We start from the raw sequence: 27,331 nt of genomic DNA, 5'->3' as shown, positions 1-27,331 counted from the left end.
GCAATCTATATCCAGAACTTCACCTTCCATTCTCCTGTCACTGCTACTTGACTTTCTATAACTACTGCGACCTGGCTACCCTTGAGACCATTAGTATACCTACTATGTGAAATTCGCCTTTCTTGGTCCCGGCTTCCATTGCTCCCACCCCCTTAAGTGCCTTCATTCCATCTGGGAAGGCAACATTCACCGGCTCCGCTACTGTTGCTATCCTACCAACTACTTCCCCCCGCCGCCAATTTGATATTCCCTAGGAACCAACCCACCTTTCGGCGATTTCCTTATTCGATTGCGAGTGTTCTGACCATTGTCTCGACCTGTCGCTACAAGCCTTCGCATACCACAGCAACATTGAGGGCCTAGGAAGCTAGCGGTGGTGAATAACACTCGACACGGCGAAACACAGCTTGGTTCAGGACAATTCCAATGCGAGTTCTTTGACAAGGGTGTTACTTCCAATCCCTCTGTCTCCTTCGATTTGACACCTCTCCACGCTCCACGTCGGCTGCAAATACCTCCATATGTCTCTCCCGATCCTATCAACGCAACCATACCTCCCCGCCCTCCATCCGATCACTCCCACCATAGCTCCCTACTCCAGGACCCAAGGTTCGACGAGTGCAAGGAAACGAAACTTTGACGCAGTTGCGGAGGTCTCTGAATACGCCTGGACTGCTCCCTTCCGGGACGGTCTTCCAACACCCCCCGGCGACATGAATGGCGTCACCGCTTGCAGCACTCTTCCGGCCTCTTCCTACGGGGGGAAGCTGGATGGGCTCCCGCTCCCGCCATATGCTAAAGTCTCGGATTATGCGCGCTTGGTCTCTGATGGGCCAAGTGCAATGGGTCCCTCATCTCAGTATCCAGCGCCAGTCAAGGATACTATAACTGAGCGGGAGTCTCAGAAGAAAAGCAGCTCCAATGCTGTTACTTCGTATCTCCAGATCCCTTCATCTATCAGCAACAGCAAAGGAAGCTTGGCTGAATTTGCGGCACAGGTGAGTTGCTTTGATACCTCGTTTGGACTCGAATGCTGATCTCGGAGTAGATGACATGTCTGTTCTGGTTCGAAAGTACAGCGAAACTCCAGGCCGTGGAGGATAGCCTCGGCTCGGCCACGGCTCTTGCTCCAGAAGCCATTCCTACTGTTGCGTTTCAGAAGTGGGTGAGCAACATTCTGTCCACCACCCAGGTTAGCCAGAATGTCATTTTATTGGCATTGTTGTTCATCTACCGGTTGAAGAAGTTCAACCCTGGCGTCCGAGGAAAGAAGGGCAGTGAGTATCGGTTGATGACCATTGCCCTGATGCTGGGCAACAAATGTATGCAGTTCCCTGTCTAAAAGTTGTCTAAGCAGAAGCTGACCGTGGTACAGTCCTTGACGATAATACGTACACCAATAAGACCTGGGCCGAGGTCTCCGGGATTACGGTTCATGAAATCCATATCATGGAAGTGGAGTTTCTCAGCAACATTCGCTATAACCTCTTTGTGTCGAAAGAAGAATGGTCGAAGTGGCACACGAAACTGGGCCTTTTCATCGACTTCTTCAACAATGCGCCTCGAGCCCCTGAACCGAATGAGAAACACCCTACGCCTCCCGTGCTCCGGGTTTCTCCCAACTTGGGACCGTCGCCTCGGGCACAGTTGTCCCCCTCGACCAAGCTGCCATCACCTCCCGCCTCCGACTCCCTGCGGCCGCAGACCTGGGCTTTGCCTATGAATGCCGTGCCGTTCAGTGGCGTCCCTCAGCTCCCGAGCGACATGCCACCTGCCAGCAATCCTCGGAAGCGGTCTCGCGAGGAGCCCGTCGAGGAGCACCCCGTGAAGAGGGTGGCCACGCAAAACAGCCTCCTCACATCGATGCCGACACTGCCACCGTCTTCCGCTCTCACTAGCATGGCGTCCTTGCCTCCACCTGTTCTGGCGCCCTCGGCTGCTCCCCCTCATCTTCCGACCATGCCGGAGCCTGTCTCACGTCTCCCCCGTCCCAACTTCCCATCCCACGGCCTGCCTTCTACCATGCCGGCGTCCTTGTCTCAATTACCTTCCACCGGTCGAGTCATGCCCCCGGTCTACAACCCTGCCGCCAACTGGGTTCCACAGATGCCACTTGCAACGACGGTTCCTTCGACTGCCGTTGCACCTCTGACCAACGGTCTGTACAACTCGTCCATCTCACTGCCCGACCCCAGCAGACATCACAACAGTCCGTTCGCGGTGACATCGGCGACGATCTCACCTGCGGTTTCTGCCTATTCCGTTCACACCCCTCAAAACCACCTCTCTCCTTCTTTCTTCCTGGCGAATCGCAACTCGCCTTACCGACCGGTTCGGAGTGTCAATACGTTGTTGATCCCGCCTCCGTCGACGTCACTCCAGCAGCAGCGCAGTATCCCGTTTGATCACATGCACTACCAGCCGCTGGGGAAGACTGCCGCGGAACGCAAGACGGGGCTGCTGCCTTATCTGCACCATGAAGCTTGGCCGCAGCCATTCCCGCAACCGATCTTCCACACCACTCCGAACTATTAGATGCCCTCCGCGTTACGACTAGATTTACGATACATACGAGAAGAAGTTTGCATTCTTTTCTCTCTTACCTTTGACTTCTGTCGCCCTGTTGACCCTTGTATCCTGTACAAAATTTTACTTTGTGATGACCTAGCATTATTGGCGTTTGCATTTATAGATGGCTTGTACGGGCGGATTTGTTTGCATACTGGTTATGGAGGAAATCTGTTTATGTACTGCATGATGGGATGTACGTTACTAGCATGACACTGCGAGTGTCAGAGGCTGAGCCCGAATATTATACTTAAATTATACTTGAATTATACTATACTTGTCATTCTCCATATGTAGTGCTGTGTTCACCGCTTTGATTACTGCCGACAAATCGAGCGGTGAGGACACAACTGATTATTCAAAAGCAGAGAAAAGACCACGAAGTAAATTTATAACAAACAGAATAAAGTACACTACCTACATAATAACCCTCTAATAACTCTCCAAAAAGCACAAAGTTCGTACCATTCCACCAAACCACCCCAACACCAACCCACCAACCTACCCCCAGTACCAACCCCGGCCCGACATTCCTCCGTCACGCCTGAGGCCCCAACCCCAAACGAAAGATCTTGTCCGCGGACCTCCATACACACCTCCAGCACCAAACCACCACCACCACACCCCCAAACACAGGCATCATGCCCCCCCGACTCCAACTCCTGCCTTTCCAATGGCAGCGCCCCAGTACCCTCAGCACGATCCTGACCTCCTTCCTCCACCCGCAAAGCCGCAACGCCCACATCCTCGCCTCGCTCTCCGACACGCCAGGCGCCTACAACAAACGTATCCGGCGCGGTCGCGGTCCGGCCTCCGGAAAAGGTAAAACCTCGGGTCGTGGTCATAAGGGTCAGAAACAGCATGGAAAGGTCCCCGCCGGGTTTAATGGTGGGCAGACGCCGGATATTGTGGTTCATGGGGAGAGGGGGGGGGTTAATGTGTATGTCATCCTTCTATCCCCTATAATTATAAATTGTGTTGGGTTGGGTGGATAGAGAGAATAAGAATGGGATAAGGCTAATATATTTGAAATGGGAATTAGTCACGCCACCGACCTTGCCCCCATCAACCTCGACCGAATCCAATCCTGGATCGACCAAGGCCGCATCGACGCAACCCGCCCCATCACCGTCCGCGAACTGACCCAATCACGCTGCATCCACCAACCCAAAGAAGGCGTGAAACTTCTGGGCCGGGGAGTCGAAAAAGACGACCACGAGATCCCCATCTCCAGCGTGCTCAAACAACCCATCCACCTCGTGGTATCTCGGGCATCCAGCGCCGCCATCGCGGCCGTCGAAGCGGCGGGGGGATCCGTGACGACGCGATTCTACACCAAGTCGGCGATTGCGCGGATCATGAGACGCGAGATGCATCCGTTTGTGTCGATGCAGTGGAATAAGGAGAGTGCGAGTGCGGGGTTGTTGGGGACGGAGACGGGGGAGCAGGGCGCGTTGACGGAGGCGATGGTCATGCGGGAAATGGGGTTTAAGTATCGCTTGCCTGATCCGACCAAGAGACGCGATATTGAGTATTATCGTGATCCGGCGCATAGGGGGTATTTGAGTCATTTGTTGAAGCCCTTGGAGGGACCCAGTTTGTTCTTTAGGTCGCCGGTGGAGAGGAAGTCCGCGGCGGGTGTTAAGAAGGAGAAGATTTTGCCGGAGAATAGACTGTGGTAGGTTGCTTTTGGGTATGGAGGGTTTGGGGGTGATGGAGGGAGTGGATTTGGTTTCGTTTGTTGAGGTATCTCTTGTATAAATATATTGTATGTTATGTTGCTTCGGATATGTTTATTGGATTACTCGTCACTTCTTACTATGGTATAGACCAGTTAGATAGCCCGAGCAGATAATTTCAGCCCTCGTGTTCACTATCCATATTCATTACCATAGCAGATCCATCAGAACCTCAGCAAGAAGACCATCCGGATATTGGTACGTAATACAGGTGAATGGAGAAGACGATTTTGATCCCACCGCGAACGCCATGCCTGCAAGCGATTGTCTCAAGTACCAAAGCCAAACCCAGACGCTTGCACAAGGAAGCCCCACCGAAACAAAAACAGAGAGAAGGTACACCGAAATGCGCTAAATCAAAAGCTCCGAGCTAAAATCAAAGCTCCTATATCAGAACGCTGCCAACAAAAAGAGGGTATCATAGATGATCAACATTCCCGAACACCAGCGCTTGTCGGTTCATAGAGCGCCAGTCATGATCATCGCTCAATCGTAATAACGTATAACATCCAGCCCGCACGGCAAACGAATATACTGAAGGGAGGGTATATGTCGAGTACTGCATCGCAGTTCAAAGCGAAGCCTTATAGCTTCCACACCGACTCGGTAGGGCTGTCCTCGGCGCTTTCATTAAACTCCCGCAGCCAGCGAGAGCAGAGCACATCGCGGATCGTCCACCGTTTATTAACGTTCATATGTAAGCATCCCATTATCAACTCCAAAGCATCTTCTTTATCCTGGCGAAGCCGGGCATCCGCTTCTTCGCCGAGCACAGCGTGTCGATTCCAGTTTCCACTGAGGATGTTCGATTGGATCCGCGGAGCGAAAGGATCCTGGAATGGCCGGGACCCGACGATGACGGTAAACACGATGACACCAAAGGCCCACATGTCCACCGAAGGACTGATGACTCCATTGGTGGAGAGAAGGAGCTCGGGGGAAGCGTATTCGAGGCTTCCCGCCACGCTGGTGCTGGAACCAGCTGGGCCGATGGTCTTCGGCGGCGGACGGTCCGCCGCGTTATCGTAGGGATCAGGGGAAGCATCGTCGTTGTCCGTGTTCATCCATTCCGCCATCCCAAAGTCACAGAGGACGAGGTTAGATGTCTCTGTTCCATCGGAGGCTTCGGTAGGATCTAACAAGCAATTCTCCAGCTTGATGTCCCTGTGGACCACTCGAGCATCCTCGTGAAGGTACCTCAGGGCGCATGCCAGCTGATACGAGTATTTCTTGGCCAGCCGCATGTCCAACCCACGGCGGTTCTGTCGAACGAGGTCAAAGAGAGTGCCACCGATAGCCAGCTTCGTGAAGCAGAATGTGGCGTAATCGGTTTCGTAGACCGCATCCAGTGTCAGTACGTTTGGATGGCTGAGATATCGCCAGACTCGGACTTCGTGGTCAAACTCAGCTTGCACTTCGTCGTTTTCTTTCTCGCTCCGTCCAGAGATTTGTTTCTTGACAATCTTGACGGCTAGGTTTTTCGTTCTGCCGCTCTCCTCGACCTTATAGGCCTCTTTCACGGTACTGAACCCCCCAAATCCGATCTGCTTCCCCAGGACATATTCAGTCCCCACCATTTGACCCTCGTCATCGGGTTGCGGGGCAGGCTCTTCACCGCCAGCACTCCACATAGAGAGAAACATACTCGCCGGAGATTTGCTGCTCGAGGCGGTAGACCTGCGAGACCGCTGGCGCGTAGAGACCCGAAGGCCTCGGGCTTTGCTTCCAAAGGGCGTCATGACGCTGCCGGACCAGGAGCTGCGATCATCGAGCGAGGCGAAGGTCTGTGCAGGCGAAGCCACACAGATCGGAGATGCCAAGATCCCCCGAGACTCTTCTGGGGGTGTTCGCAACTCCTCGGTGACGGGAGAGGCGGTAGAAACAGAAGTTAGAGAGGTAGGATGTTCAATATCAGGTGCGATCGCGCCATTCTCTTCGGGGAAGCTGTCGCGAGAAGTCCCGGTAGGGAAGGCTCGTCGGTCTCGCTGTCTCCTAAGGCTAGAGCTGAGTCCCATCTGTCTTCCATCGTTGTCAGCATCGTCTTCTTGAGGCAGAGAGTTCCTCAAGCTCGAACTCTTGGCCTGGAACCTTTGAGACCGGTTCCGGGCGTCTCCTCTCGACAAAGGATCCTCTAGCGGCCGACGTCGGCCAGAGTCGAGGACAGCGGTGGAGTCGAAGCTGATGGAAGGGCGGCGCTCTTGAAGAAAGCTGTCAAGCGGAGAGGATGCTTGCACGTCCTCGGGCTTGTGAGGAAAGCTGACGTTTTGCTTGGGATAGTCATCATGACGGGGTACCGAGATGGGAGGTGTCGCTGAGTGCAGACCACTCAAAGCACTGTTGTCTTCATCAGTACCGCAACGGGGCGCGTGATAATCGTGAAAGATGTTTGTACGATCGCCCTCGATACCATCTCGCTCATCCGACGCTCCCCTGCCTCCATCGTCACCCCGCCACCGAGGTCGAGGTGTATGCTGAAAGGATGTCTCAAGCTTCAACCCAGCCAACCCGTTGTTTCTCACAGTCTGAGCCATGCCCTCGGAGAGAGCCGCGTAGTATCCACAATGTGAATTTGCAGACCGCCACGATCTAGATCTAGTGGTGTTTGCGGATGACGGGACACTGGTACATGAAAGGAAGGAGGAGGAGGAAGTAGTGGGCGGGAGAGGCCCGTTTGTATCTTATCGACTCCGTAATACTTATCGGAGGGTCCCGATATGGAGCTAAACCCAAACGGACAGTGAGTCAAGGCAAACTAAAATAGAATCACGGACTAGTGGTGTGTAGAGTGGGCAAGATCGGAAGCACGAAGGAATTAGGCAGACGAAATACTACACAGCAGACACTAGGCAGGTGTGGATGGGAAGAAAGAGAAGAAATCGTCAGACTAGGGGACGAAAATGGCCAACGACGGGCATATCGGGTGATGACGGAACCCGATTTCAGTGGTTCCATTGAAGGGTCGGAGCAGCAGCGGGGGGGAGAGCGGTGGGGGCGGCCTGGGACCTATCGCCGCTGCATGTGAGGTAGCACACGGCGTCGGTCATGACGGAGAGATCGACCGATCACCGCCAGTCAGAGGCCGTGGTGAGTCAACCACCCAGTCATCGTGCTGCCTTTTTACGCCAGCACGCCCCATCACCTGATACATCGACCCTGACCCTATGCCCTGAGCCCTACCGGAAAGGTCTTACCTCAGCCATTCCAGACCGTTTCGGGTTAGTGGCATGGACAGTCAGCTGCAGGTCCAGGCACGGGCCTTGCCCGGCTTTAATTGGTAAGGTGTGGACAAGCGCGCGCAAGGGGCGCTTGTTTGGAGGAACGGCTTGGAGACCTCCTTTTTTCGGGTGTGTCTCAAAAGTCCGGGGAACTCGCTGGGCCTTGGTTCACTGACACGGTTCTGGGCACCAGCTTCTCTTCTTCCAAAACATCGGCGTTTTTGGCTATCTTTTTCCTTGCTTCGCTTTTGCTTTCTTTGAAACGCTCTGGCAGTCTTTCTTTCGTCCGCGTTGCCCGAACCATCCTCGCCTGGGCGGACGTCAAGTACCCACCCCGCCGGTGCTGTTCGTGACGCTTCCTTCGCTCGTTCGCGTCTATACATCCATCGCAGGTTGAATTTCTGCGGACTTCACTCATTTCGCCTCCCCATCCCTTCCACTCCTTACCGTTCCCACCCGGACGTCGGGCAGCGGCGAGTTGCGTTTACCACGTGGTACCAATGCCCGTGGTTCCATGAGTCGTTCCTTCGTGCAGAAAATTGAGCAACGTTCCTTCGATTCATAGTTCTGATAGCTTAAATCGTAGCAATCATGACGAGGCCACGGATTGTGCGGGCTGGTATGTATCATCTCGGCGGATGGTGGCGGAATCCTTATAGCTTTGCTGCCCTGGCTGACCTGAGTTCCAATGTGATAGATACCCTTGACCTCCAAGATCACAACGCTCCTTCGGCCAAAGACCACTCACGGCAGCCTACCAGCTCGACCGGTGTTGCCCCTCACCAGGAGCAAACTCTTCGCCATGTGAACAAAGATTCCAAGTCGGAGCTCATGCACGGCCCTGGTGCCGATGAAGGCCGCCCGGATGCGGAGTACGGCGACGGTATCGATATATACGATGACGACGACGATATCGAGGATGTCGATGAATTGGGCCACGATCAACACAGGGGGGACTTAGGGGGCTCGGAAGAAGGTGACCTTGCGGATGGGGAAAGTGATGATATGATGGATGATGATATGATGGACAAGATCTCCAGCTCACCATCTATCGACGACGGTGCGTCAGCCTCTTCTACCTCCCACTGGGGAGACTCATCCCCATGTGACACAAGCCGTCTGATTCGAAAGCTCTCATTTGCCTCGCGTCGAGCTTGGACCACTGGCTGACCCGGACTAGAAGATATTGATTTCGAATTCGTTTATGCCCTTCATAATTTTGTCGCGACCGTTGACGGACAGGCCAATGCGGCGAAGGGCGATACTATGGTTCTGCTGGACGATAGCAACAGCTACTGGTGGCTTGTTAGGATCGTGAAAGATGGCAGTATTGGTAGGATCTTGGAGGTTCCGTGGAAGTTACACAGCATGGGCTAATTTGGGCAGGATACTTGCCAGCCGAGCACATTGAGACGCCCACGGAGAGGCTGGCCCGATTGAATAAACACAGGAACGTGGATGTAGGTGTTGTCATCCTAATCTATGGTGCCTGCTAACGGAATCAGTTGTCTGCGACTATGCTGGGAGACAATTCTGAAAAATCCAAGAATCCGCTGAAGAAAGCTATGCGCCGCAGAAATGCCAAGACCGTTACTTTCACCAGCCCGACCTATATCGAAGCATCGGATATTGATTTCTCGACCGACGAGGAACTGGATGACGATGCTTCGTTCAATGACGAAGATGTTTCCCGTGGGGACGCAGATAACCTACACGATGGTGAAAATGATGACATTGTCGTCGAGCCTCTGAGACCCAAGTCGAAGGGGGTCGATGAAGACAGCATTCAGGAAGCGCAAGAACCCGACAGCGCCAGTTCCGACAGGCAGCGGTCCAGTCAGGAGATGTTTGAAACTGAAGGTGAGTATACTATCTGGTCGAATTGTGAGGATGCTAACCCTTGTAGTCGACAATATGGTCAGCAGATCCAGAAATGGCACTGTGCGGAATACAGACTCCTTTTTCAAGGATGATACTGTGGAGACTAAAAAGATCTCTCTGACACCGAACCTCCTTCGCGATGAGGTAGGCAGCGGTAGCGGTGTTTCATCCAGCGAGGCGAAAGAAGTAAGCATGTTGAGCGAATCATCACGTTCCTGGGACTAATTAGTTAGCAGGGCCGTGGCAGCATGGAAGCAATCGACAAAGCGCTTAGTGCTATTGACAAGAGCAAGGATGATAAGAAGCGCAAAGACAAAAAGCCCGGCATGCTTAGTGGTCTGTTCAAGAGAAAGGACAAAAAGACCAGGTCGAACGACGACGACACCGATGAAGCGGAAAAGACTTCGGCAGAGCTGTCTCGGACATCTCCCCAACCAAAGACATCGTCGGATTCATTGTCTTCCCCCGAGTCGGCGCGGTCGCCTAAGCCTTTGGTGGTGCAGAGGCAGACCAAGTTGCAGAAGCAACCACCAGTGGTCATGTCTCCAGCTGGACAGAATATACTTCAAGGACCTGCTAATCAGAGTCCGGTTCAGAAAGAGGAGCCAAAGCCAGTCATGAGCCCGAAGCTGGATCAGACCATCCGACAAGTGACTTCTGAAGAGGCAGACGATATCCCGTCGTCTCCTTCCGAAGGGCCTTTTGACGACAGCCAGGAAATTATCTCGTCTGTCCGAGGATTAAGTCCTTCGAAGAAACCGACGCCAGCTCCACTTGAACCTCAAGAAGAACAGTTGACCTCGCCTGTTGAGCCTCCGAATGATTGGCAAGATGTGTCGGAGAACATGTATTCTCAGCGTTCGGTGGCATCTCCACCCCAGCGATTCCAACCAAAGCCACTGAACTACCAGCATCAGCGGCTAGACTCGCCACTTGGTGTGTCTCCGCAGGAAGCCCCCGTATCGCCTCTTACGCCAGGATTAATGGGAGGCCTTCCATCGCCTGGCCGGCATTCCGCCTCATCGGTATCCCCGCCTTTGTCTCCTGTTGGTGGTGCTGGCGACCACAGGAGCCTCGACGCCACCCCGGCGTTGTTCGAGACGGCGTCCGCGGGAACGCCAACGTGGAGCGATGCCAGCTTGCGGTCCTACTTGGATGACGAGAATGACATCCGTGATCTATTTATCATTGTCCATGACAACTCCAACATCCCCCCTGCCGGGCCTGATCACCCGATTACTGGCTGCCTCTTCAAGGAAGAGAGCAAGAGGCTGAGAGAGATGACTAGCCAGCTGGATAGCATGCTGGCTGATTGGGTGGGCCGGAGGACGCGGAATGCGGCGAGCAAATGAGCAGGTCTTAGGTCTCGGGTACTTGGTGTACACTGGACTGGTCACATCTGCACTCCGGCTTGTCGCGGGAATTGAAGGACTGGTCCCTCCATTGGCCGGGGCTAACAATGTGCTGGACGCATGAACTCGGTTGGCCCGTCTGTTTATCCCTCTTTCAATCTGTCTCTCGTTTGGGATCAACCGAGTGCCCGGCTCTGTCAGCGTTATAATTCTGAACTCAACATGGGTCGGGATAGATCAGGTCTTGATAGTGTTTGATTTACTTTGTTCGTTTTGTTGCAAGCTATCTCCTTCTTGCTTGTTGTTCTGCTTTGCTTTGAAGCACACTTTCTACAGTTGCTGGGATACCCCAAACCACCTTGACTACCCCGTACTCTTCCCTCGACTTTTCATGAAGTGATGTTAGATTAAATGTTCGCAATACATTCCTCGATCGATTACTACATCCATACACATTCCTCCAACTAGTCAGCCTACATGATCTAGATCCGCAAGACCGGTACACGCGCCCCTGGCGCCAAGTCCAGGTCATCAGTTGATGTGCCTGCGAGGCTGTCGCGCGGCGAGGTCACCTGCACCAACCCGTCACCAGCTGCAAGGCCGGCTGATCAGCTTACGATCAAACATAGCATGAATAAATGTTCCCCTCACCAGCCCTCACCAGCCGTGCCTATCCATCATCCACCACCACCATCGATCCATCCATTGATCCAAAATGTCCGACCCCTACCCCCGACACCCGTCCTACCCTCCTGCCTCTGCCTCTGCCTCTGCCCCTGGCACCAGCAACGAGGCAACCAGCCCCTACTACTCACCCCCCGACGGAGTCTACCAACATCCTCCCTACGACTACGACCCACAGCAATTCTACAACCAGCATCATGTCCCTCCTAACCAAGACCCCGCCTATAGCTCCCAGTACGACGTGAGCCAGATCCCGCGCTCCTATCCGGCACAATGGGTCCAGCCCGATGCGCCTCTCCAGCAGCCATATGATGCCGATCGTCTGGCTCCGCAGTATGAACCCCCGGTTCGGAGGGGAAGTAATGCGGATTATTAGTCTGAGCCCTCCCTCCCTTTTCTTTAGTTGATCTGGTGGATTGGATAGGATCTAATGCTTCTGTCTGGATAGTAATCAGTCTGCAGTCGACCTGGCCCAGGTCGCAGAACCCACAAACGAACAAGACCCTAATGCTCCCAAAGGAGAAGGCGAAGACGAAGGTGAACGCAGTCTCGGCGGCGCGGTCCTAGGCGGCGCAACGGGGTATTACCTCGGCCATAAGAAAGAGCATGGGTTGTTAGGTGCGGTGGGGGGTGCGCTATTGGGGAACTTTATCGGGGATAAGTTGAAGGATCGAAAAGAAAAAGAGAGTGATGATGAGGTGGAGGTGGAGGATGATGATCGGGAGACAGAGTATAGTTATCATAGTCGGAGGACGAGGACGTCGAGTAGTCATAGTCATGGGCATGGGCATGGGCATCATCATCACCATCATCACCATCATCATGGACATCATCATGAACATGGGCATAGGAGTCGGTCGAGGCATAGTGGGTTTGAGGAGGAGTATTAGGGGTCATAGTTTAAGGTGAGGGGGGGAGATAGAGATGGAGATGGAGATTGGGGTTGGCGATTTCGGGGTATGTTCTTGATGACTTGTGTGATGATTTTCGACATGATGTTATGATACGTGATGATTGTAGATACCCTTTGTTTGCTAGTTAGGTAGTTAGATTAGAATTAAATCATCTCCTCTATGCATACTCTATTCACATGTAAGAATAATACTTATAATACCAACCCATGGCCTAATTCTCAATCCATCTAACCCACCCAGCTCAACACCGAGTATTCATATCAAGTCATCTAATCTCTCCTTAGGCTAATCCAACCTATCACCACCCCCACATCTAATCCCCTCTTATCTTACATCTTAGACTAAAAATCCTCCTGATTCTCCCATCAACCCAGGAACCAATCATACCCCTAGCCTATCCCGGATGTCAAAGGAATCGCGAAAGTCCACTACCGTTACATGACCAATGAAAGAGATGCTTGAAGACGCGTTGGACGCGATGGTGGGGGATAAAAGAAGAGGAATCTGGATGGGGTTGCAGTAAGGGAGTGAGTAAATGGGCAGGGATTGAATAGCTTGGTGTCCCGGAGATATGTCATGGTTGTTGTTCAGAATGGAGTCATACTCCATATTCTCAGAATGACGAATGATGGTGTAACCTGATGTCATTGTGCGAGGGCTTACACAGTACACTTCTCGGGTTGTCTTCTCCCTCTGGCGTAAGCCGATGGGGCTGGGTATAAGAGGCGCATTATAGACTTCACCTAACAGTACTCATTCTTAATACCTGCAGACTATCATACTATGTAGAAAGCTATGACGAAAACTACACTAATAAGCCAATGAAACCTGTTAATTTGCTGATGAAATCAGAACGATCCATTCCTCACGATTGAAAATCCAAAGCACCGATGACGCCAGTTCAGGGTCCTATCACCACAGACATCCGTCCCCCCCTGTACCTGCATGTGTTAGTGTCATCACAGATCCTGGTTACGCGCCTCGATCGTGAGATCTAGAATAGGCGGTGAGATTTTTTCTTTTTGGGCAATTGAGTAAGTGATCGCGTGTGCTTTTATCAGAGAGATGGTGAAATTTTGGCGGTTACCACTTTGATTGTCTTACTGATACTGTGGATGGGTTTAAGTAGTAGTTGTTAGGTGCTTGTAGATTAAGTGCAAACTCATAGAGATAGCGTTCTGGAAATCAGTTGAGATAAGCGTTTAACAAGTTATCAAGGGACAATTGATATTTTTCTACGGAGCGATTATCAGGATTTTCTATGTTCCTATAGTTCTCTGTCTTTATCTTACTGATAAAGATACTGATAACGGTCTACTGACAGTGGAGGTACTTATCGTAGAATGTAGACAGTCCTAAACGGAATAGTCTCCTGATCTCTCAACGAAGCATGACGCAACCAGATAGACAGATACCCCCCGATCACTGACCTAGCTATGGACCATGTACCATCTCCAGGCTCCAGCAAAGGGGCTTGTGAGCCTGGATAGGGTTGCGGCCGAGATGCTCTGTGCTGGCCTAATTTTAACCTTGATCCCTCCCGGAGTGGGTCAGGACTCCGGGGAACCGTGAGTGTCCGTGGGAATCCACGGGCTGACCTGGGTAATGCCGTCTTTGCCTTGCAAAGACTTCGTCCCAACCCATGGATGGAGGGCGATTATGATTCGAAAAAAGTTTAACCAGGGCCAACACGATCATCCGGTATCGTCCGTGCTACCCCAGGCGCACTCAGACGGATCTCGTATCTCGGGGGGTTTGGAGATGAATGCGGCGGGAATGTGAGCAGCCGACCGAAGCGCAGGAAAGGAGATACAGGAGAATCCCGGGGACAGACGGACAGACGGATAGGAGGGTCAGTCTGCCAGAAGGAGAAGAGGGAGACAGTGGAGCAGGGCATCCATTCTGCATGAGACCCAAGCCCGGCTGAAGATCAGCAACGAACATCCCATCTGGAGCCCCGAGGATTATTGATTGGAGTTAGTCAAAGACTTCCGAACGGAGTCCGCTCCATTCCGAGTCCCTTTGCCCCCGTCGCGGTCCAATCAGCTGGGCCCGATAGGGAGTGGATGGGCTATCATCCTCTCTGCCTCCGTCACGCGTGACCCGATCTCGAGGCTGCCAGTGTGACTCCTTCATCCTCCTCCATTCTCTCTCTCTCTCCCCCCTTCCCTTTCATTCATTCATCCATTCATTCTCTCTGCTCTCCCATCCCTCTCCCCTCCCGTCTCTCATCGTGCCATCCAGTAGTCACCCTCCTGCTGGCTCATCCGTCTCAAACAACTATATCCTCTCCGTCCCGCCCTTTGTCTCCTTATCGCCGTGTCTTATCCGGGGTCCCCTTCCCACCGCTACGAGAGTCTCTATACTCCATTCGAGAAAGATTCAAGCTTCACTACATCACAGTCACATAGTGTCCGGCACAGCCAACGAGAATGCCTCCCCCGATTTTACACCATATCCAGGCGGTGCTCCCGCAACACTGCGAACCGACAACACCCTTCCTCGCGGCCGTATCCTCATACCTCCACATCTGTCTCCCCACACCGTTAGCGTTGATCTCCTCCGTGCTGGGCACTCTCAGTATCGTGTCGTGGCTATTCGCTCAGCTTCCACAAATCTACAAGAATTTCCAAATACAGTCGACAGCCGGCTTGTCACTGTTCTTCCTCGTGGAGTGGTGTTTGGGTGATACCAGCAACCTTATCGGTGCCCTGCTGACCCGGCAAGCCGGCTGGCAGGTCATCGTGGCTGGCTATTATGTGTGTGTCGACGTGACTCTTGTCTTCCAGTACTTCTGGTACACACACTACAAGAGGCGGTACGACGGCTACGGCGCCCTCTCTCATACCGACTACGACCATGCACCGGGAAGTGTCTTGGAAGGGGTCTCCTTCTCCGAGAATGACTCGTTCGGCCAGGCCCCACGCTCTACAGAGTTTCCCACTCCGTCGAATCCCAAGGATATGAAGGATATCAAGGAGCCTGCGGTGACGACCTCAAACGGTCAATCACCATCCTACTCCAATGAGAAACTGAGCTCCTCCAAGCGCTCAATTACCCGATCCGGCAGTGGCCCTAGTCTCCCAATGGGTTCCCCACGCACGCTGTTGCTGGCATCTATGCTCTGCGCTGTCGTGGCCAATGCCGCCCCGACAGAGCAGCAAGCAGCCTCAGACTCCTCACAACAGACCCTCGAAATCCTCGGCCGGATCATCTCCTGGATGTCGACATTCCTCTACCTTGGCTCCCGGCCCCCCCAACTCTACAAGAACTACTGCCGGAAGAGCACCTCCGGCCTCTCCCCCTTGCTCTTCATGGCTGCCTTTTGCGGAAACCTCTTCTACTCCGCCTCCCTTCTGACCAACCCCAACGCCTGGTACGACTTCCCTCCCTATGGAGGCGGCGGCTGGGCCGATGCAGGCGGCAACAACCGCATCGAATGGGTGACCCTAGCCACTCCTTTCTTCCTGGGAGCCTTCGGTGTGCTAGCCTTTGACGGTATGATGGGCGTGCAGTTTCTCATGTACGGGTCGCGCGACGACGAGTCCATCATGCAGGTCGAAGACCCCAAAGACGGACGTGGTCGTTGGACTCGCGTCCGGGGCTGGATGAGGGGCTGGATCCCTTCTGTGTCCCCCGAGCGAGGATTCCCCTCCGACGCCACTGTCCCTCCCCAGGAGAACCAATCTCTCCTGCAGAACGAGCGTGAGAGATATGGTACAGTTTGATTTTGTCTCATGCTGTCTTACTATACCCCTTTTCGCTATTTTTGTTTTCTGCATATCGGTACTGCATCCCAAGGCAGGTATCTGCATACAACAGGCGAACATGATCATTCACGACGTTATGGCTATCCAACCTATCTCCTTATCACAGGAATAGACTTTATTGCTTTTGGCTCTCGATATTTCCCTGCTTTCTGCATTATCACTTTATTTCTTGGAGTTCTCCTCATCCGAGGAAGGGTGGGTGACTAGGTACCTAGAATGTCTTCATACCGAAGACTCGGGGCATACATAGCATTGCTTTCAGATCTAATTGGCGCTTTTGGTTGGGTTTTTCTCGGTCTTGCTTGGGTATCTGATACAGTGGACTTTTATTCCATTCTCTAGTCCATACTAGATGAATACATACGGCAACAGATTATGTGAATTGCTTGCTCGAGATGCAGAGCTAGCTCGCTTTATGATCTTCTATTTCTATCATTGTTTTCCTGGCTTAGTATCTATACATTGGCTAGACTGGACTGCATTCAACACCAGTAGATTACAAGATAACCAATAACAACAAAGAAATTGACAGGCCCTCGCCTAATCCTACCAGAATGAACACAGTAAATGCGAAGTAGATTCAATTTTCATGGAAAGAATATTAACAGTCATCTAATTATAATCGCTAAGTGGCGGCGCGCCGCAACCGCAAATCGCCGGGTCCAGTCCGTCCGTCCATTCGTTCCCACCCTCTCATCAGTTTCATTATGTAGGTACAGTTGCATAGCCCCATGTTTAAACAATAAGCGGCTCTCTCTGGTCCCAGCCCTCCAGCACTTGGTGAGGGGAACCGAGTCAGCAGTAATATCTATAGGGTAACAATGAAAGAAGGGGCAAGAAGAAAAAAGGGCGCAGGAAGAGGAAGAATGTGAAGGAGAAAAAGAAATCAAATAAAGACAAACGCACGCAAGTCGTGGCCAATTGGTTGTTGAACAGCTGGGTGATGTGACTGGCGGGCTTAAACAATGTGCATCACAGAAGAAAAGCCACCAAGCATTCACCTGGCATCAGGGGTTCATGATCCTTTCAGGTTTTTCGTTGGGGTACGTGTAAGACAAAGTCAACATAAGCGGGACGACCGGCGGGCCGTCTAATGATACACAGGAAGCGGGTGGAATGCCACGAATCGACCAGCGACGCGGCATGACTGGCATCGGCACAAACGAGTCCAGTTAATGTGCTGAGGAACTCCGAACATATATGCAACAGCATCGTCACGGCGTCATCAGACAGGGCTCAGTGAGGGCAATAAGCGACGGACAATCTAGTACAGAGGTGATTTGACGTCCTGAACGCCTCGTCTGATAACATCCTCGATCTGCCACCTGGGAGGAACGATCTTGGTGTTTCGCTTGCGGCGCCACTCCTTCTCCATCTCCGGAGGGGGGGTTGCATCCTCACTCGTAGGCAAGGCACCACCCGCGATGCCCGTGGAAAACTTGAGCTGCAAGACATTGCCAATTTCATCACAAGCAGTCAGAATACGGTCAAGATCCTCCTTGGTGTGTGAGGCAGAGACGCAGAACCGGGCGCGGGAAGACACCAGCGGCGTAGCAGGGTAACCCACGACGACAACGGAGATCTTCCGTTTCAGCATCTCGTGAGAAAACGCCGGCATCTTCGCAGGGTTGAAGAGGAGAACAGGGATAATCGGCGAATCGTCGTGACCGTACACTATAAAGCCAAGACGCTTCAACCCCAGGCGGAGGTACCGAGAGTTGAAGGCCAAACGCTGCAGTCGCTCTTCGCCCTGGCCCGGAACAAGTTCGCCGTTAATGATCCGCAATGCCGACATAATTTGCGCCAAAACAGCGGGAGCGGGAGCCTCGCCATAGACGACACCGGAGTTGGTAGCTCGAAGTTTATCAATCATTTCCTTGTCTGCGGCGACATAACCACCATTGGCACCGAAGGATTTTGTCAGCGTTCCCATGAGGATGTCGACTTCGTTCGTATCAATTCCAAAGTAGTCACAGACACCACGCCCCCTAGGACCCACAGCACCGACAGAATGGGCTTCATCGATGAACAGGTGGAACTTGTAGCGCCTCTTCAGCATGATCAATCCGGGGAGGTTGCACATGGAGCCCTCCATGGAGTAGAGTCCTTCAACGACAACCAGGATCTTCTTCCAGGGTCGGTGAGTACGGGGCTGGCCTTGGCTGATAGCTTCGCGGAGTTTTGCCTCCAGGTCCCGCATGTCATTGTGCTTAAACATGGCAATAGACGCCCCAGAGAGACGCGCACCGAAACGAATCGAGGCATGGTTCAGTTCATCGGAGATAATCAGACAGCCCTTGTTGACCAAAGCCGGGAAGATGTTTGCGTTGGTACCAAAGCCCATAGAGAAAACCATCGAAGCTTCTTTACCCACAAACTTGGCAACCAAATCTTCCACCTCTACATGGAGATCCTGCGATCCAACCTCGGCGCGAGTACTCGCGGAAGTAATGCCATACTTCCTGATGGTTTCCTCAGAGATGTCTGCGCAAGGACCTTCAGACTGAGCGAACCCAAGGTAATTATACGAACTCAAGTTCAGGGTATCGGTGGTCGTTCCGGTGAGGTAGAAGTGCTTGTTGTGATCATCCGTGGCCCGGTCGATCAATGTGATGTAACGACCAGGGACTCCAGTCACAGGGCGTTCAAAGCAGTCGTTAATACGCAACTTGAGGCGACGCACGTAAAAGTTATCGAAGTCGCTGTTCAGGGCGCCGTATCCATTTTGAGGCTTCAAGTGCCGATAGTTCTCCTCGCGGAAGCGTTTCCCGAAGAAGTCTCGTACATGACCAAAGGCGATCAGGATAAGGTAACTGATATATGTTGTGAGGAGATAATAATACGGCGGTTCGTCCATCACAGGCTCCGGAAATGGGCCGCCGGGGTGTCGACTGGTATACCGGTGGCTATGGTGACCGATGGGGCCAAACTGGGCATGTTGCTTAGCCAGGCGACGAGCCTCTTCGGGCGAAGGCGGCTGAAAGAGTGTGGTCGGCGGTTCGTCCATGTTTGGGTTACCTGCAGTGGCAGTGGAGAGAGAGATCGTAGGAAGCGACAGAGAGGCCGAACTGATCGGTGGGGTGGCAGTGCTAGAGTTCAAAATCCCACTGGCCGATTGGACAGCGGCCTGCGCAGTCTGAGGTTCGGCCTTGGACTTAGGAGAGGTCGAAAAGAACTGGCTTAGGCGGTTAGGTATAACGGCGGGCGCCTTAATGGCAATACCACCCTTGGCGGAGGCGGGTGAGGAAGAGGGCGCGTTGGAGGGGTCGTTGGCGGAAGAACTGGCAGCGCGACGAGGCATCGCAAGGAAACAGCCAGAGAGCAACAAGCAAGATTGTGCAGCACCGAGAGAATGAAGGAACTTCTACCGCGGTTCTCAAACGGTTGAGTACGGCAAGTACCACCTAATAGGCAGCAGGCGGACCGGACTGTAGGAAGCGTGCTCCTTTGATCTGACCTCCTTTATACTTCTCTCCGAACCGACAGGGAGTGACACTCGATCAATGTCACCTGGATGAGGACAGAGCCACAGTCAGTCACCATCACACAAAACCGGGGGGAACGAAAACAGGATGGCTAAGCGACCGACGAATTGCGCGTCGCGGGCAAAGAGAAGAGCCCAAGTGATGAGAAAAAGAAGCGAGGAGGGGTTTAAGGGGAAAGGAGAGAGGCGTTTTGTCGAGAGACTCCGGAGAATCCGGCTTGATCAGTCACGTACCTTCGCACGTGGAGGAACAGTACTAGTAGAGGGCACGGAGCCCTTCGACGGCGGGATCTGTCGGATCCCTAAGCCAAAGGGAATCAATCAGCAGGATTGACCGTTTGGAGAGACAGGGCGTGGCACTGGAGACGGCGAGCAATGGGAGTAGGTCGGTGCTGGACGAGGTCGAAAGGGAAGACGAAGAAGAGGACGACTGGACGGACTGGGCCCTCAACACAAGTTCGAGCAACGGGAAGAAGACAGATTGGGTGAATAATCGGCTTTGTGACACGAATAAAAAAAACCCAAAGAGATTATGAATAATGAGAGTAATGGGAATAAACAAGGTACGAGGCTAGAACCCACTAGCCTTCCGTACTCGTACTGTGTACGCCGTAAGGGTATGGAGTAGGGTTTGGTTGGGGGAGCGAAAAGCGCATTTTTCGCTGGCGAGATTGCAAATGACGATGGGGTTACGGGTGGAAACCAGACCCATCTGGGCGTCACAGGGCGGTATCGTTGCCTGCCCGTGCGCCATCCGAGTACCTGGCCGGCCGGTAATCTGACGGTAACCATACCCGCCGCCCCTGGACCCTTCCAAGTCCCACGATTTCATCCGTTGCGTTGCGCATTTTGAGTTTCCACCGAAAGAAAGGGGCAATGCAAGGTGATGGCCCCCGGGAGGCACCCTGAAACTGCCATCCATTCCTTGTAGTTTGTTTGACAGCTAGCTGTAAATTCACCGCTACTCCCCCAGTGTGTCTGCTACAAATTGGCATGAATCTCGCTGCAGTTGCATACCACAGGATGCAGATTGCACCCTGCAGCCAGAGTCCTTGTTGCTGCCTCAGGCCAGTGGTCGGGTCCGGCTTGGGGTTCCGAACCGACGGCGATGACTCGAAGTACGTGGCGGGGGGCAGTTGAATGACTTGGTCGATTTGATGATTCTCTTCGTCTTATCAGCAAATGGGTTCTGGAAGAGCGCGGAACGATGCCTAAAAGACCTTACACTACAGTATACTCCAGGCTCCAGCCGGTTGTCTGCTCATCGCGGAAATCCCCTTGCGTATTCCGTCCTTCGACTAGATTCCGCCCCGAGGTACGGAGTAGACTCGCTCGCTCATCCTGGTACAACGTAAACGGCCTTGATTGCAATCAATTCCTCCTAGGTCAAGACCAGGGCCCGTCTACAACCAAATCAGGGTCGTGTGGCTAACAGGTCTCGAATATTGGACGAACGACGAGCCACAAAGGCTTGAACTCTATCAGGGCGGAAGGAAGGTCCTCGGCTCAGTTGAATGCGCCATCTATCACTCCGTACTACTTTCTACTGCACCTACAGCTAAACCGACACGGCTGCAACAGTCCTTTTCTTGTGATTGGAGAATCAGAAATCTTTTATGATGACCAGATCCACCAGCGAAGCCAGTTCCAAGGAACTATGGCGACACTCGAGCCCTCACACCACCCAGATATTTGACTTCATTCAAACGTCCAATGCCAAGCATGGTCTGTCTATGACCACTTACAATGACCTCTGGCAGTGGAGTGTGTCCGAACCTGCCAAGTTCTGGGAAGATGTCTGGGATTATACCTCCATTCGAGCTCACAGGCCATATGACCGGGTGAGTAGACTTGTTGCTTGATTCCATTTGCATATGGCTGCCATCGGCGTCTTTCTTCTCTGTGAACGAGATCGCTGACCATTTATAGGTTCTGAGTTCAGACCAGCTTCTTTTCCCCCGACCCAACTTTTTCGAGGGAACTAAGCTCAATTTTGCTGAGAATCTTCTCTATCCAGCCACGTCCCCGGACGAGAACGCAATCGCGATGATAGCTGCTACGGAAGCGGATCGGGAGTTCGTATCATGGAAGGAACTGCGGGATCGAGTTCGTAGATGTGCCAACTCACTGAAAGACTCGGGTCTGCGGGCAGGGGATCGGGTTGCAGGATTCCTAGGCAATCATACCAACACGGTTGTGGCGATGCTGGCAACGACATCAATCGGTGCCTTCTGGACAGGCGTGTCGCCTGATACCGGTGTGCATGCCGTGCTAGAACGTCTCCAGCAAATAGGACCGAAGATCTTGTTCGCCGATAATGCATCCCTATACAATGGAAAGGTACACGGCGCAGATGCTAAATTGCGTCAAATTGTCCCAGGGCTGCCGAACCTGGAGCTTTTGGTCATATTCGACACAATCCGATCTTATGGATTCGACCTTCAAGAAGTGATGCCACATCGTGGAAAGGTTTTTTCTTACAAGTCCTTTCTTTCTACAGCCAACAATCCCTCTGCCGCTCTTGAATTTGCAAGCCTGGGGCCCGAACATCCTGTCTACATATTATATTCCTCTGGCACTACAGGGGCACCAAAGCCGATTGTTCATGGCGCGCTGGGAACGCTGCTGCAGCATAAAAAGGAACATGTGCTTCATTGTGACCTCCGCCCCGGCGACCGCCTGTTCTATTTCACAACAACTACATGGATGATGTGGCACTGGCTCGTCTCCGGGCTTGCCAGCGGCGCTACCATTGTGCTCTACGATGGCTCTCCTTTCCGACCATTTGACCCGGAAGGTGGAAATGGGGAAATGGCAATGCCACGTCTGATCGATGAACTGCAGATAACACACTTTGGAACCTCTGCCAAGTATTTGTCCATCTTGGAACAGGCTTCGCTACATCCTACAAGTCACCCAAATCGGCCAGCAAACCTGAAGACTTTGAAGGCCATCTTTAGCACGGGCTCTCCGTTGGCACCATCTACGTTCGAGTATGTGTACTCGTCCATCAAAGCGGACATTATGCTGGGCTCTATTACCGGTGGAACCGATATTTTGTCGCTCTTCTGCGGCAGCTGTCCAATCCTGCCCGTCTACAAGGGGGAGATTCAGTGCCGCTGTTTGGGAATGGCTGTCTCTGCTTACGACTATGCCGGCAACGACGTTTCGGTTTCCGGCGAACCCGGCGATCTGGTGTGTACCAAGCCTTTTCCTGCGCAGCCCGTTATGTTCTGGCCTCCCGGTGCAGCTGGGGCAGAGAAGTACCGCAAAAGCTACTTTGATGTCTTCGGACCGACAATTTGGCATCATGGTGATTTCGTGCGCCTGGATCCTCATACTGGGGGCGTGGTCATGTTGGGCCGCAGTGACGGTGTCCTGAAGCCAGCTGGGGTTCGGTTCGGCAGCGCAGAGATATACAACATTCTTCTGAAACACTTTGCGGATGAAGTTGAGGATTCCCTGTGCATTGGGCGGCGACGGGATGGGATCGATACGGATGAAACAGTGGTTCTCTTTGTGAAGTTGGCAGGGGGTGCGCCCACAGTCATACCCCCCGGTCTTGCATCTCGTATCCAGGCGACGATTCGCAAAGAACTCAGCCCTCGTCATGTCCCCGGCATTGTGGACGTCTGTCCGGAAATACCAGTGACGTCCAACGGAAAGAAGGTCGAAAATGCTGTGAAGCAGATCCTGTGCGGTCTGAACATCAAGATTGGGGCAAGTGTGGCCAACGCCTCGTGCCTTGACTGGTATCGCGCCTGGGCCACTGCGCACCCATAGTTTCCCAGCATGGCGTTTTTCGATAGGCCGGTCAGTCACGTAAAAGTTCAAGGATTGGAGTTGGGTGCATGGTATATAATGCCGTCCGCTTGTTGCCTGCCAATTGGAAGGATAGAATGCTTATTCGTCGCACGAGAATGCCATGGCAACTTTCTGCTGCATTACTCAACTGGGAATCTAGAACTTATATTACTAACCATCTCAAAGGACTCAAAAAGCCTTTTTGATATTGAACCGTGACTAGGCTCTGGTAGAACCTAGAAAGTGGATCCCCAGTCGTAAATATAAAACCACTTTATCGATCTGGATCAAGAAGGAGACGTTGACCCCCATAGTGCTCAAATCCAAGATATTCTGCCTGCCTGAACTCTGACGTACGCGGAGTGCCTGGGTGATTAGATAAGCGATCTGAATCCAAATCCTTGCGGCGCCGGCGTGACGACGACATCTCCGGAACGCAGCTTTCACGCCGTCCGGGAAGTGAGCAGTCCGAATTTGAGTTCTCTCGGCCATTTGACCACCAATATATTTCAATATGCGCCGCTCTGTTCTGCGGGCCGTTGAGTCCGCAAAGCCTCTCGCTCGCGTGCCTCGCTCAGCATCGAGAAGCTTCGCTACCGTCAATGACGGCTCCAAGGTAAGGAACCCGGTGCATGATCCCCGGGTTGGGGTTTTGTTTGAACTCTTGATTAATATTTTCGTTTGTCTCAACATTATAGGACCCCGCCGAGCTAGAACAAATCACAACTCTGCCAAACGGTATCCGTGTCGCTACTGAATCCCTGCCCGGGCCCTTTTCTGGTGTCGGAGTTTACGTCGATGCCGGTTCTCGCTATGAAGATGAGAGTCTACGGGGTGTGAGCCACATTATGGATCGACTGGCTTTCAAATCAACCAAAAACCGTTCCAGCGATGAAATGCTCGAGGTTTTGGAGAGCCTGGGAGGAAACATCCAGTGTGCTTCTTCCCGTGAGTCCTTGATGTACCAGTCCGCCAGTTTTAACTCGGCTGTCCCGACGACCCTGGGGCTGTTGGCGGAAACTATCCGGGATCCGCTTATCACCGAGGAGGAGGTTCTGCAGCAGTTGGCGACAGCCGAATATGAGATTGGGGAGATCTGGTCCAAGCCGGAGCTCATCTTGCCCGAGCTGGTCCATACGGCGGCTTACAAGGATAACACATTGGGAAACCCTCTGCTTTGCCCTCGAGAGAGACTAGGGGAAATCAACAAAGCCGTTGTTGACAAATACCGCGAGGTCTTATTCAATCCGGAGCGCATGGTTGTTGCCTTTGCCGGTGTGCCGCACAACGTGGCAGTTAAGCTTACAGAGCAGTACTTTGGTGACATGCGGACACACAAGCAGACAGGTGGCCCTGCTCTTTCCGGTGCGGGAATTGAGACTACTCTATCTCACTCGGAGTCGGCCGCTGAGGAAGGCCAGGTGCCAACCATTCCCCAGTTCACGCCCTCGTCAACGGTATCCACCACAGCATCCTCTCCCAAGTCAGGGTTCCTTTCGAAATTACCTTTCTTGAAGAAGCTTTCTACTGGATCGCAGGGTGACTCCGTGTCGCCACTTGACCCATCTTTGGTGCAGTCGTCGAGTTTGGACCTCACCCGGGCCTCCCACTACACTGGTGGTTTCCTGTCTCTTCCCCCGATTCCTCCCCCGGCAAACCCCATGCTGCCTCGACTAAGCCATATCCACCTTGCCTTCGAGGCACTTCCGATCTCGAACCCTGATATCTACGCCTTGGCTACCCTCCAGACCCTGCTCGGAGGTGGCGGTTCCTTCTCGGCAGGCGGTCCCGGTAAGGGCATGTATTCGCGCCTCTACACCAACGTTCTGAACCAGCACGGTTGGGTTGAGAGCTGCATCGCATTCAACCACAGCTACACGGATAGCGGAATCTTCGGAATCTCCGCTTCTTGCAGCCCGACGCGGACGGCCGAGATGTTGGAGGTCATGTGCCGCGAGTTCCAGGCTCTCACTCTCGATACAGGATACCAAGCCCTGCAGCCACAGGAGGTCAACCGTGCGAAGAACCAGCTTCGTTCATCGCTCCTGATGAACCTGGAGTCTCGTATGGTCGAATTGGAGGATCTTGGACGTCAAGTTCAGGTCCACGGCCGCAAGGTTGGTGTGAAGGAGATGTGCGCGCACATTGAGGCTTTGACTGTGGAGGACCTGCGTCGGGTCGCCAGGCAGGTCTTTGGTGGTCTTGTCGAGAACAAGGGACAAGGCACCGGCAAGCCCACCGTTGTGCTGCAGGAAGGCGAGCTAGAAGGCTACAGGCTCCGCCCCTTCCCCTGGGAGGAGATCCAAGAACGGATCGCCAGATGGAAGCTGGGAAGGAGATAATTTGCTAGACGATTGATGCAGATATGATAGGGGTCCTGCAAAGCAGGTATGCCCCGACAGCGTCCGATCGGTGCTGTCCAGCGTTCTATATGTATCGGATAGAGAGGGATGTATCGGGTTCCGTTTTTCTTCACTCCATGTAATTAGAGATAGCCATGTATACACTTATGTACAATATATATCACCCCGAGTTGCGCTATCTCACCAAAGAATAATGAATGACCGTATGAGGGACAGGTTGTCGCGAGGATGCATCGGCTGAAGAGGTCGAAGCTCCTTACCGCATTGAGTTCGTTCGTTTCCGCCCGGGAAAAAAGTTGGAACGGAAGGTCGAATCCGCCGGCCTCCATCAATCTCCGTCCGTCCTCAACACTTTCCATCACCTCGAACTTCGCCCGTGCTCCTCACGAACCACTCCTCCGCCTATCTATCCTTTTATCTCTCTTCACCTCACCACCGTCACAATGGTCAAGCTTACCGAAGTCGAGGATGAGCACTTCTCCCAGGAGAAGCCTCAGCCCAGCAAGCACAACGTCCTTCTTACCTCGGACGACGAGGATGAGGACGACTACACTGACACCGGTTAGTATCTTGACATTCTCAATGAAGAGCAGAGATCCAATGCAGCATCCAATACACGCGAGCAATCGCACCCCTACCTCCATCCTCCGCGCAACAACATCCGCCCGTCTCATCCATCCATACCGGAGTGATCTATCCATCTATCGGCGCAGCCATCCAAGACGCATAAAATCCATCTTCTAACATGCCATTCACACAGAATCTGAAATCTCTGTTGAGTCCGACCTTGAGCTCGACACCGAGACCTTCTACGACCGTCTCTATGCCTTGAAGGACATGGTTCCTCCCTCCACCCGCCGCCAGTTCACCAGCACTGTCGACGCCGTCACCTCCTTTACAAAGTCCAGCGTTCTGTTTAGCGGTAAGGCGCTGTGGATCATCAGCACCAGCGCCTTCCTCCTCGGTGTCCCATGGGCTCTGGCCTACGCCGAAGAGGAGCAGTACATTCAGATGGAGCGCGAGCAGGGTATGATCAAGGGTGCTAACGAGGTATGTAATCAACACGTTCTTATCGTTCTTGATTTCGATCGACCCAAAATTTTGTCGCCTGGCTGGCGCTGGGTTTTGTGTTGCTATGCTGTCGCGTCCGGGGCAGTCGGCGATGACGTGAAAACTCTTTTCCGCTGTTATTCAGTGCCAAGAAAGGACAGACAGACGTCATCAAGATCGTTCATGCGTGTTTTGGTACTTTTGAACGATCTCAGAGCAACGGCTAACCAGATTACTTTGCAACAGATGCTTACGCCCGGCCTCCCGGCTGCTGAAGAGAAGCCTGCTCAACCCTCCCTGTAAATGAATCTCGCCGCCAAAGATGAAGATCGCAACAGGTGGAAATAGATGATACGCCATGGCCTGTCGAACCGCCCTAACACCGTTCTAAAGCCTGTCCGAAGCCGCCTGTTGTTGTTAGACCTACGATTTATTAAGAGTTGCATCGATCTGCCTGTGGCGGAATGTCGATGACAAAATTACCCTGGACGAAATCTGTCGATTTAC

General features: G+C 53.0%; 11 protein-coding genes across 11 annotated transcripts; 8 read left to right on the top strand and 3 right to left on the bottom strand.

Annotated features, from left to right (window-relative positions):
- Nucleotides 1–521: 521 nt before the first annotated feature.
- BO80DRAFT_458426 (putative mucin) lies at nucleotides 522–2,535 on the top strand (the record flags this gene model as incomplete). The annotated part of the gene is made up of 3 exons (XM_025722276.1): nucleotides 522–998; nucleotides 1,049–1,322; nucleotides 1,376–2,535. 3 exons carry the CDS (start codon nucleotides 522–524, stop codon nucleotides 2,533–2,535), a joined length of 1,911 nt encoding a protein of 636 aa, XP_025571464.1.
- Nucleotides 2,536–3,057: 522 nt separating this feature from the next.
- Nucleotides 3,058–4,449, top strand: BO80DRAFT_428474 (mitochondrial 54S ribosomal protein uL15m). Its single transcript, XM_025720259.1, has 2 exons — nucleotides 3,058–3,508; nucleotides 3,611–4,449. The coding sequence occupies exons 1-2, from the start codon at nucleotides 3,210–3,212 to the stop codon at nucleotides 4,248–4,250; spliced, it is 939 nt and encodes a 312-aa protein (XP_025571463.1). The 5' UTR covers nucleotides 3,058–3,209; the 3' UTR covers nucleotides 4,251–4,449.
- A 337-nt stretch (nucleotides 4,450–4,786) lies between these two features.
- Nucleotides 4,787–7,094, bottom strand: BO80DRAFT_198404 (serine/threonine-protein kinase). The gene has a single exon (XM_025714179.1). The coding sequence runs from the start codon at nucleotides 6,836–6,838 to the stop codon at nucleotides 4,892–4,894; it is 1,947 nt and encodes a 648-aa protein (XP_025571462.1). The 5' UTR covers nucleotides 6,839–7,094; the 3' UTR covers nucleotides 4,787–4,891.
- Nucleotides 7,095–7,877: 783 nt separating this feature from the next.
- BO80DRAFT_198406 (SH3 domain protein) lies at nucleotides 7,878–10,897 on the top strand. The gene is made up of 8 exons (XM_025714180.1): nucleotides 7,878–8,051; nucleotides 8,109–8,141; nucleotides 8,220–8,582; nucleotides 8,703–8,855; nucleotides 8,909–8,982; nucleotides 9,028–9,382; nucleotides 9,429–9,589; nucleotides 9,640–10,897. Exons 2-8 carry the CDS (start codon nucleotides 8,114–8,116, stop codon nucleotides 10,753–10,755), a joined length of 2,250 nt encoding a protein of 749 aa, XP_025571461.1. The 5' UTR covers nucleotides 7,878–8,051; nucleotides 8,109–8,113; the 3' UTR covers nucleotides 10,756–10,897.
- A 446-nt stretch (nucleotides 10,898–11,343) lies between these two features.
- Nucleotides 11,344–12,515, top strand: BO80DRAFT_390341 (uncharacterized protein). Its single transcript, XM_025717145.1, has 3 exons — nucleotides 11,344–11,814; nucleotides 11,888–12,137; nucleotides 12,171–12,515. The coding sequence occupies exons 1-3, from the start codon at nucleotides 11,471–11,473 to the stop codon at nucleotides 12,327–12,329; spliced, it is 753 nt and encodes a 250-aa protein (XP_025571460.1). The 5' UTR covers nucleotides 11,344–11,470; the 3' UTR covers nucleotides 12,330–12,515.
- Nucleotides 12,516–14,324: 1,809 nt separating this feature from the next.
- BO80DRAFT_198385 (PQ-loop repeat-containing protein) lies at nucleotides 14,325–16,386 on the top strand. Its single transcript, XM_025714178.1, has one exon. The coding sequence runs from the start codon at nucleotides 14,786–14,788 to the stop codon at nucleotides 16,079–16,081; it is 1,296 nt and encodes a 431-aa protein (XP_025571459.1). The 5' UTR covers nucleotides 14,325–14,785; the 3' UTR covers nucleotides 16,082–16,386.
- An 843-nt stretch (nucleotides 16,387–17,229) lies between these two features.
- Nucleotides 17,230–19,843, bottom strand: lcb2 (putative serine palmitoyltransferase 2). Its single transcript, XM_025714177.1, has 2 exons — nucleotides 19,842–19,843; nucleotides 17,230–19,633 (listed from the first exon to the last, which is right to left on the bottom strand). Exon 2 carries the CDS (start codon nucleotides 19,422–19,424, stop codon nucleotides 17,388–17,390), a length of 2,037 nt encoding a protein of 678 aa, XP_025571458.1. The 5' UTR covers nucleotides 19,425–19,633; nucleotides 19,842–19,843; the 3' UTR covers nucleotides 17,230–17,387.
- Nucleotides 19,844–20,436, bottom strand: BO80DRAFT_198357 (uncharacterized protein). The gene has a single exon (XM_025714176.1). It carries the CDS (start codon nucleotides 20,397–20,399, stop codon nucleotides 20,055–20,057), a length of 345 nt encoding a protein of 114 aa, XP_025571457.1. The 5' UTR covers nucleotides 20,400–20,436; the 3' UTR covers nucleotides 19,844–20,054.
- Nucleotides 20,437–21,226: 790 nt separating this feature from the next.
- On the top strand, nucleotides 21,227–23,390 carry BO80DRAFT_364774 (acetoacetate--CoA ligase family protein; the record flags this gene model as incomplete). The annotated part of the gene is made up of 2 exons (XM_025716168.1): nucleotides 21,227–21,448; nucleotides 21,537–23,390. 2 exons carry the CDS (start codon nucleotides 21,227–21,229, stop codon nucleotides 23,388–23,390), a joined length of 2,076 nt encoding a protein of 691 aa, XP_025571456.1.
- A 458-nt stretch (nucleotides 23,391–23,848) lies between these two features.
- Nucleotides 23,849–25,958, top strand: BO80DRAFT_428465 (mitochondrial-processing protease subunit alpha). The gene is made up of 2 exons (XM_025720258.1): nucleotides 23,849–24,027; nucleotides 24,110–25,958. The coding sequence occupies exons 1-2, from the start codon at nucleotides 23,926–23,928 to the stop codon at nucleotides 25,751–25,753; spliced, it is 1,746 nt and encodes a 581-aa protein (XP_025571455.1). The 5' UTR covers nucleotides 23,849–23,925; the 3' UTR covers nucleotides 25,754–25,958.
- A 259-nt stretch (nucleotides 25,959–26,217) lies between these two features.
- Nucleotides 26,218–27,127, top strand: BO80DRAFT_364773 (mitochondrial import receptor subunit TOM22; the record flags this gene model as incomplete). The annotated part of the gene is made up of 3 exons (XM_025716167.1): nucleotides 26,218–26,335; nucleotides 26,535–26,824; nucleotides 27,071–27,127. 3 exons carry the CDS (start codon nucleotides 26,218–26,220, stop codon nucleotides 27,125–27,127), a joined length of 465 nt encoding a protein of 154 aa, XP_025571454.1.
- Nucleotides 27,128–27,331: the final 204 nt, after the last annotated feature.

This window comes from Aspergillus ibericus (genome assembly GCF_003184845.1).
Source record: "Aspergillus ibericus CBS 121593 unplaced genomic scaffold BO80scaffold_48, whole genome shotgun sequence".
Taxonomy (NCBI): Eukaryota; Fungi; Ascomycota; class Eurotiomycetes; order Eurotiales; family Aspergillaceae; genus Aspergillus; species Aspergillus ibericus.
Note: the sequence above shows the minus strand (reverse complement) of the source record. Positions and strands in the feature narration are given on the sequence as shown.

Coding starts and splice junctions, on each gene's coding strand:
- BO80DRAFT_428474 (XM_025720259.1), top strand. CDS start 3,210: ATGCCCCCCCGACTCCAACTCCTGCCTTTCCAATGGCAGCGCCCCAGT. Junction 3,509..3,610: donor GAGAGGGGGGGGGTTAATGT/GTATGTCATCCT, acceptor AATGGGAATTAG/TCACGCCACCGACCTTGCCC.
- BO80DRAFT_198404 (XM_025714179.1), bottom strand. CDS start 6,838: ATGGCTCAGACTGTGAGAAACAACGGGTTGGCTGGGTTGAAGCTTGAG.
- BO80DRAFT_198406 (XM_025714180.1), top strand. CDS start 8,114: ATGACGAGGCCACGGATTGTGCGGGCTG. Junction 8,856..8,908: donor CGTGAAAGATGGCAGTATTG/GTAGGATCTTGG, acceptor TAATTTGGGCAG/GATACTTGCCAGCCGAGCAC. Junction 9,383..9,428: donor GGAGATGTTTGAAACTGAAG/GTGAGTATACTA, acceptor TAACCCTTGTAG/TCGACAATATGGTCAGCAGA.
- BO80DRAFT_390341 (XM_025717145.1), top strand. CDS start 11,471: ATGTCCGACCCCTACCCCCGACACCCGTCCTACCCTCCTGCCTCTGCC. Junction 11,815..11,887: donor GGAAGTAATGCGGATTATTA/GTCTGAGCCCTC, acceptor CTGTCTGGATAG/TAATCAGTCTGCAGTCGACC. Junction 12,138..12,170: donor AAAAAGAGAGTGATGATGAG/GTGGAGGTGGAG, acceptor CGGGAGACAGAG/TATAGTTATCATAGTCGGAG.
- BO80DRAFT_198385 (XM_025714178.1), top strand. CDS start 14,786: ATGCCTCCCCCGATTTTACACCATATCCAGGCGGTGCTCCCGCAACAC.
- lcb2 (XM_025714177.1), bottom strand. CDS start 19,424: ATGCCTCGTCGCGCTGCCAGTTCTTCCGCCAACGACCCCTCCAACGCG.
- BO80DRAFT_198357 (XM_025714176.1), bottom strand. CDS start 20,399: ATGGTTACCGTCAGATTACCGGCCGGCCAGGTACTCGGATGGCGCACG.
- BO80DRAFT_428465 (XM_025720258.1), top strand. CDS start 23,926: ATGCGCCGCTCTGTTCTGCGGGCCGTTGAGTCCGCAAAGCCTCTCGCT. Junction 24,028..24,109: donor CCGTCAATGACGGCTCCAAG/GTAAGGAACCCG, acceptor TCAACATTATAG/GACCCCGCCGAGCTAGAACA.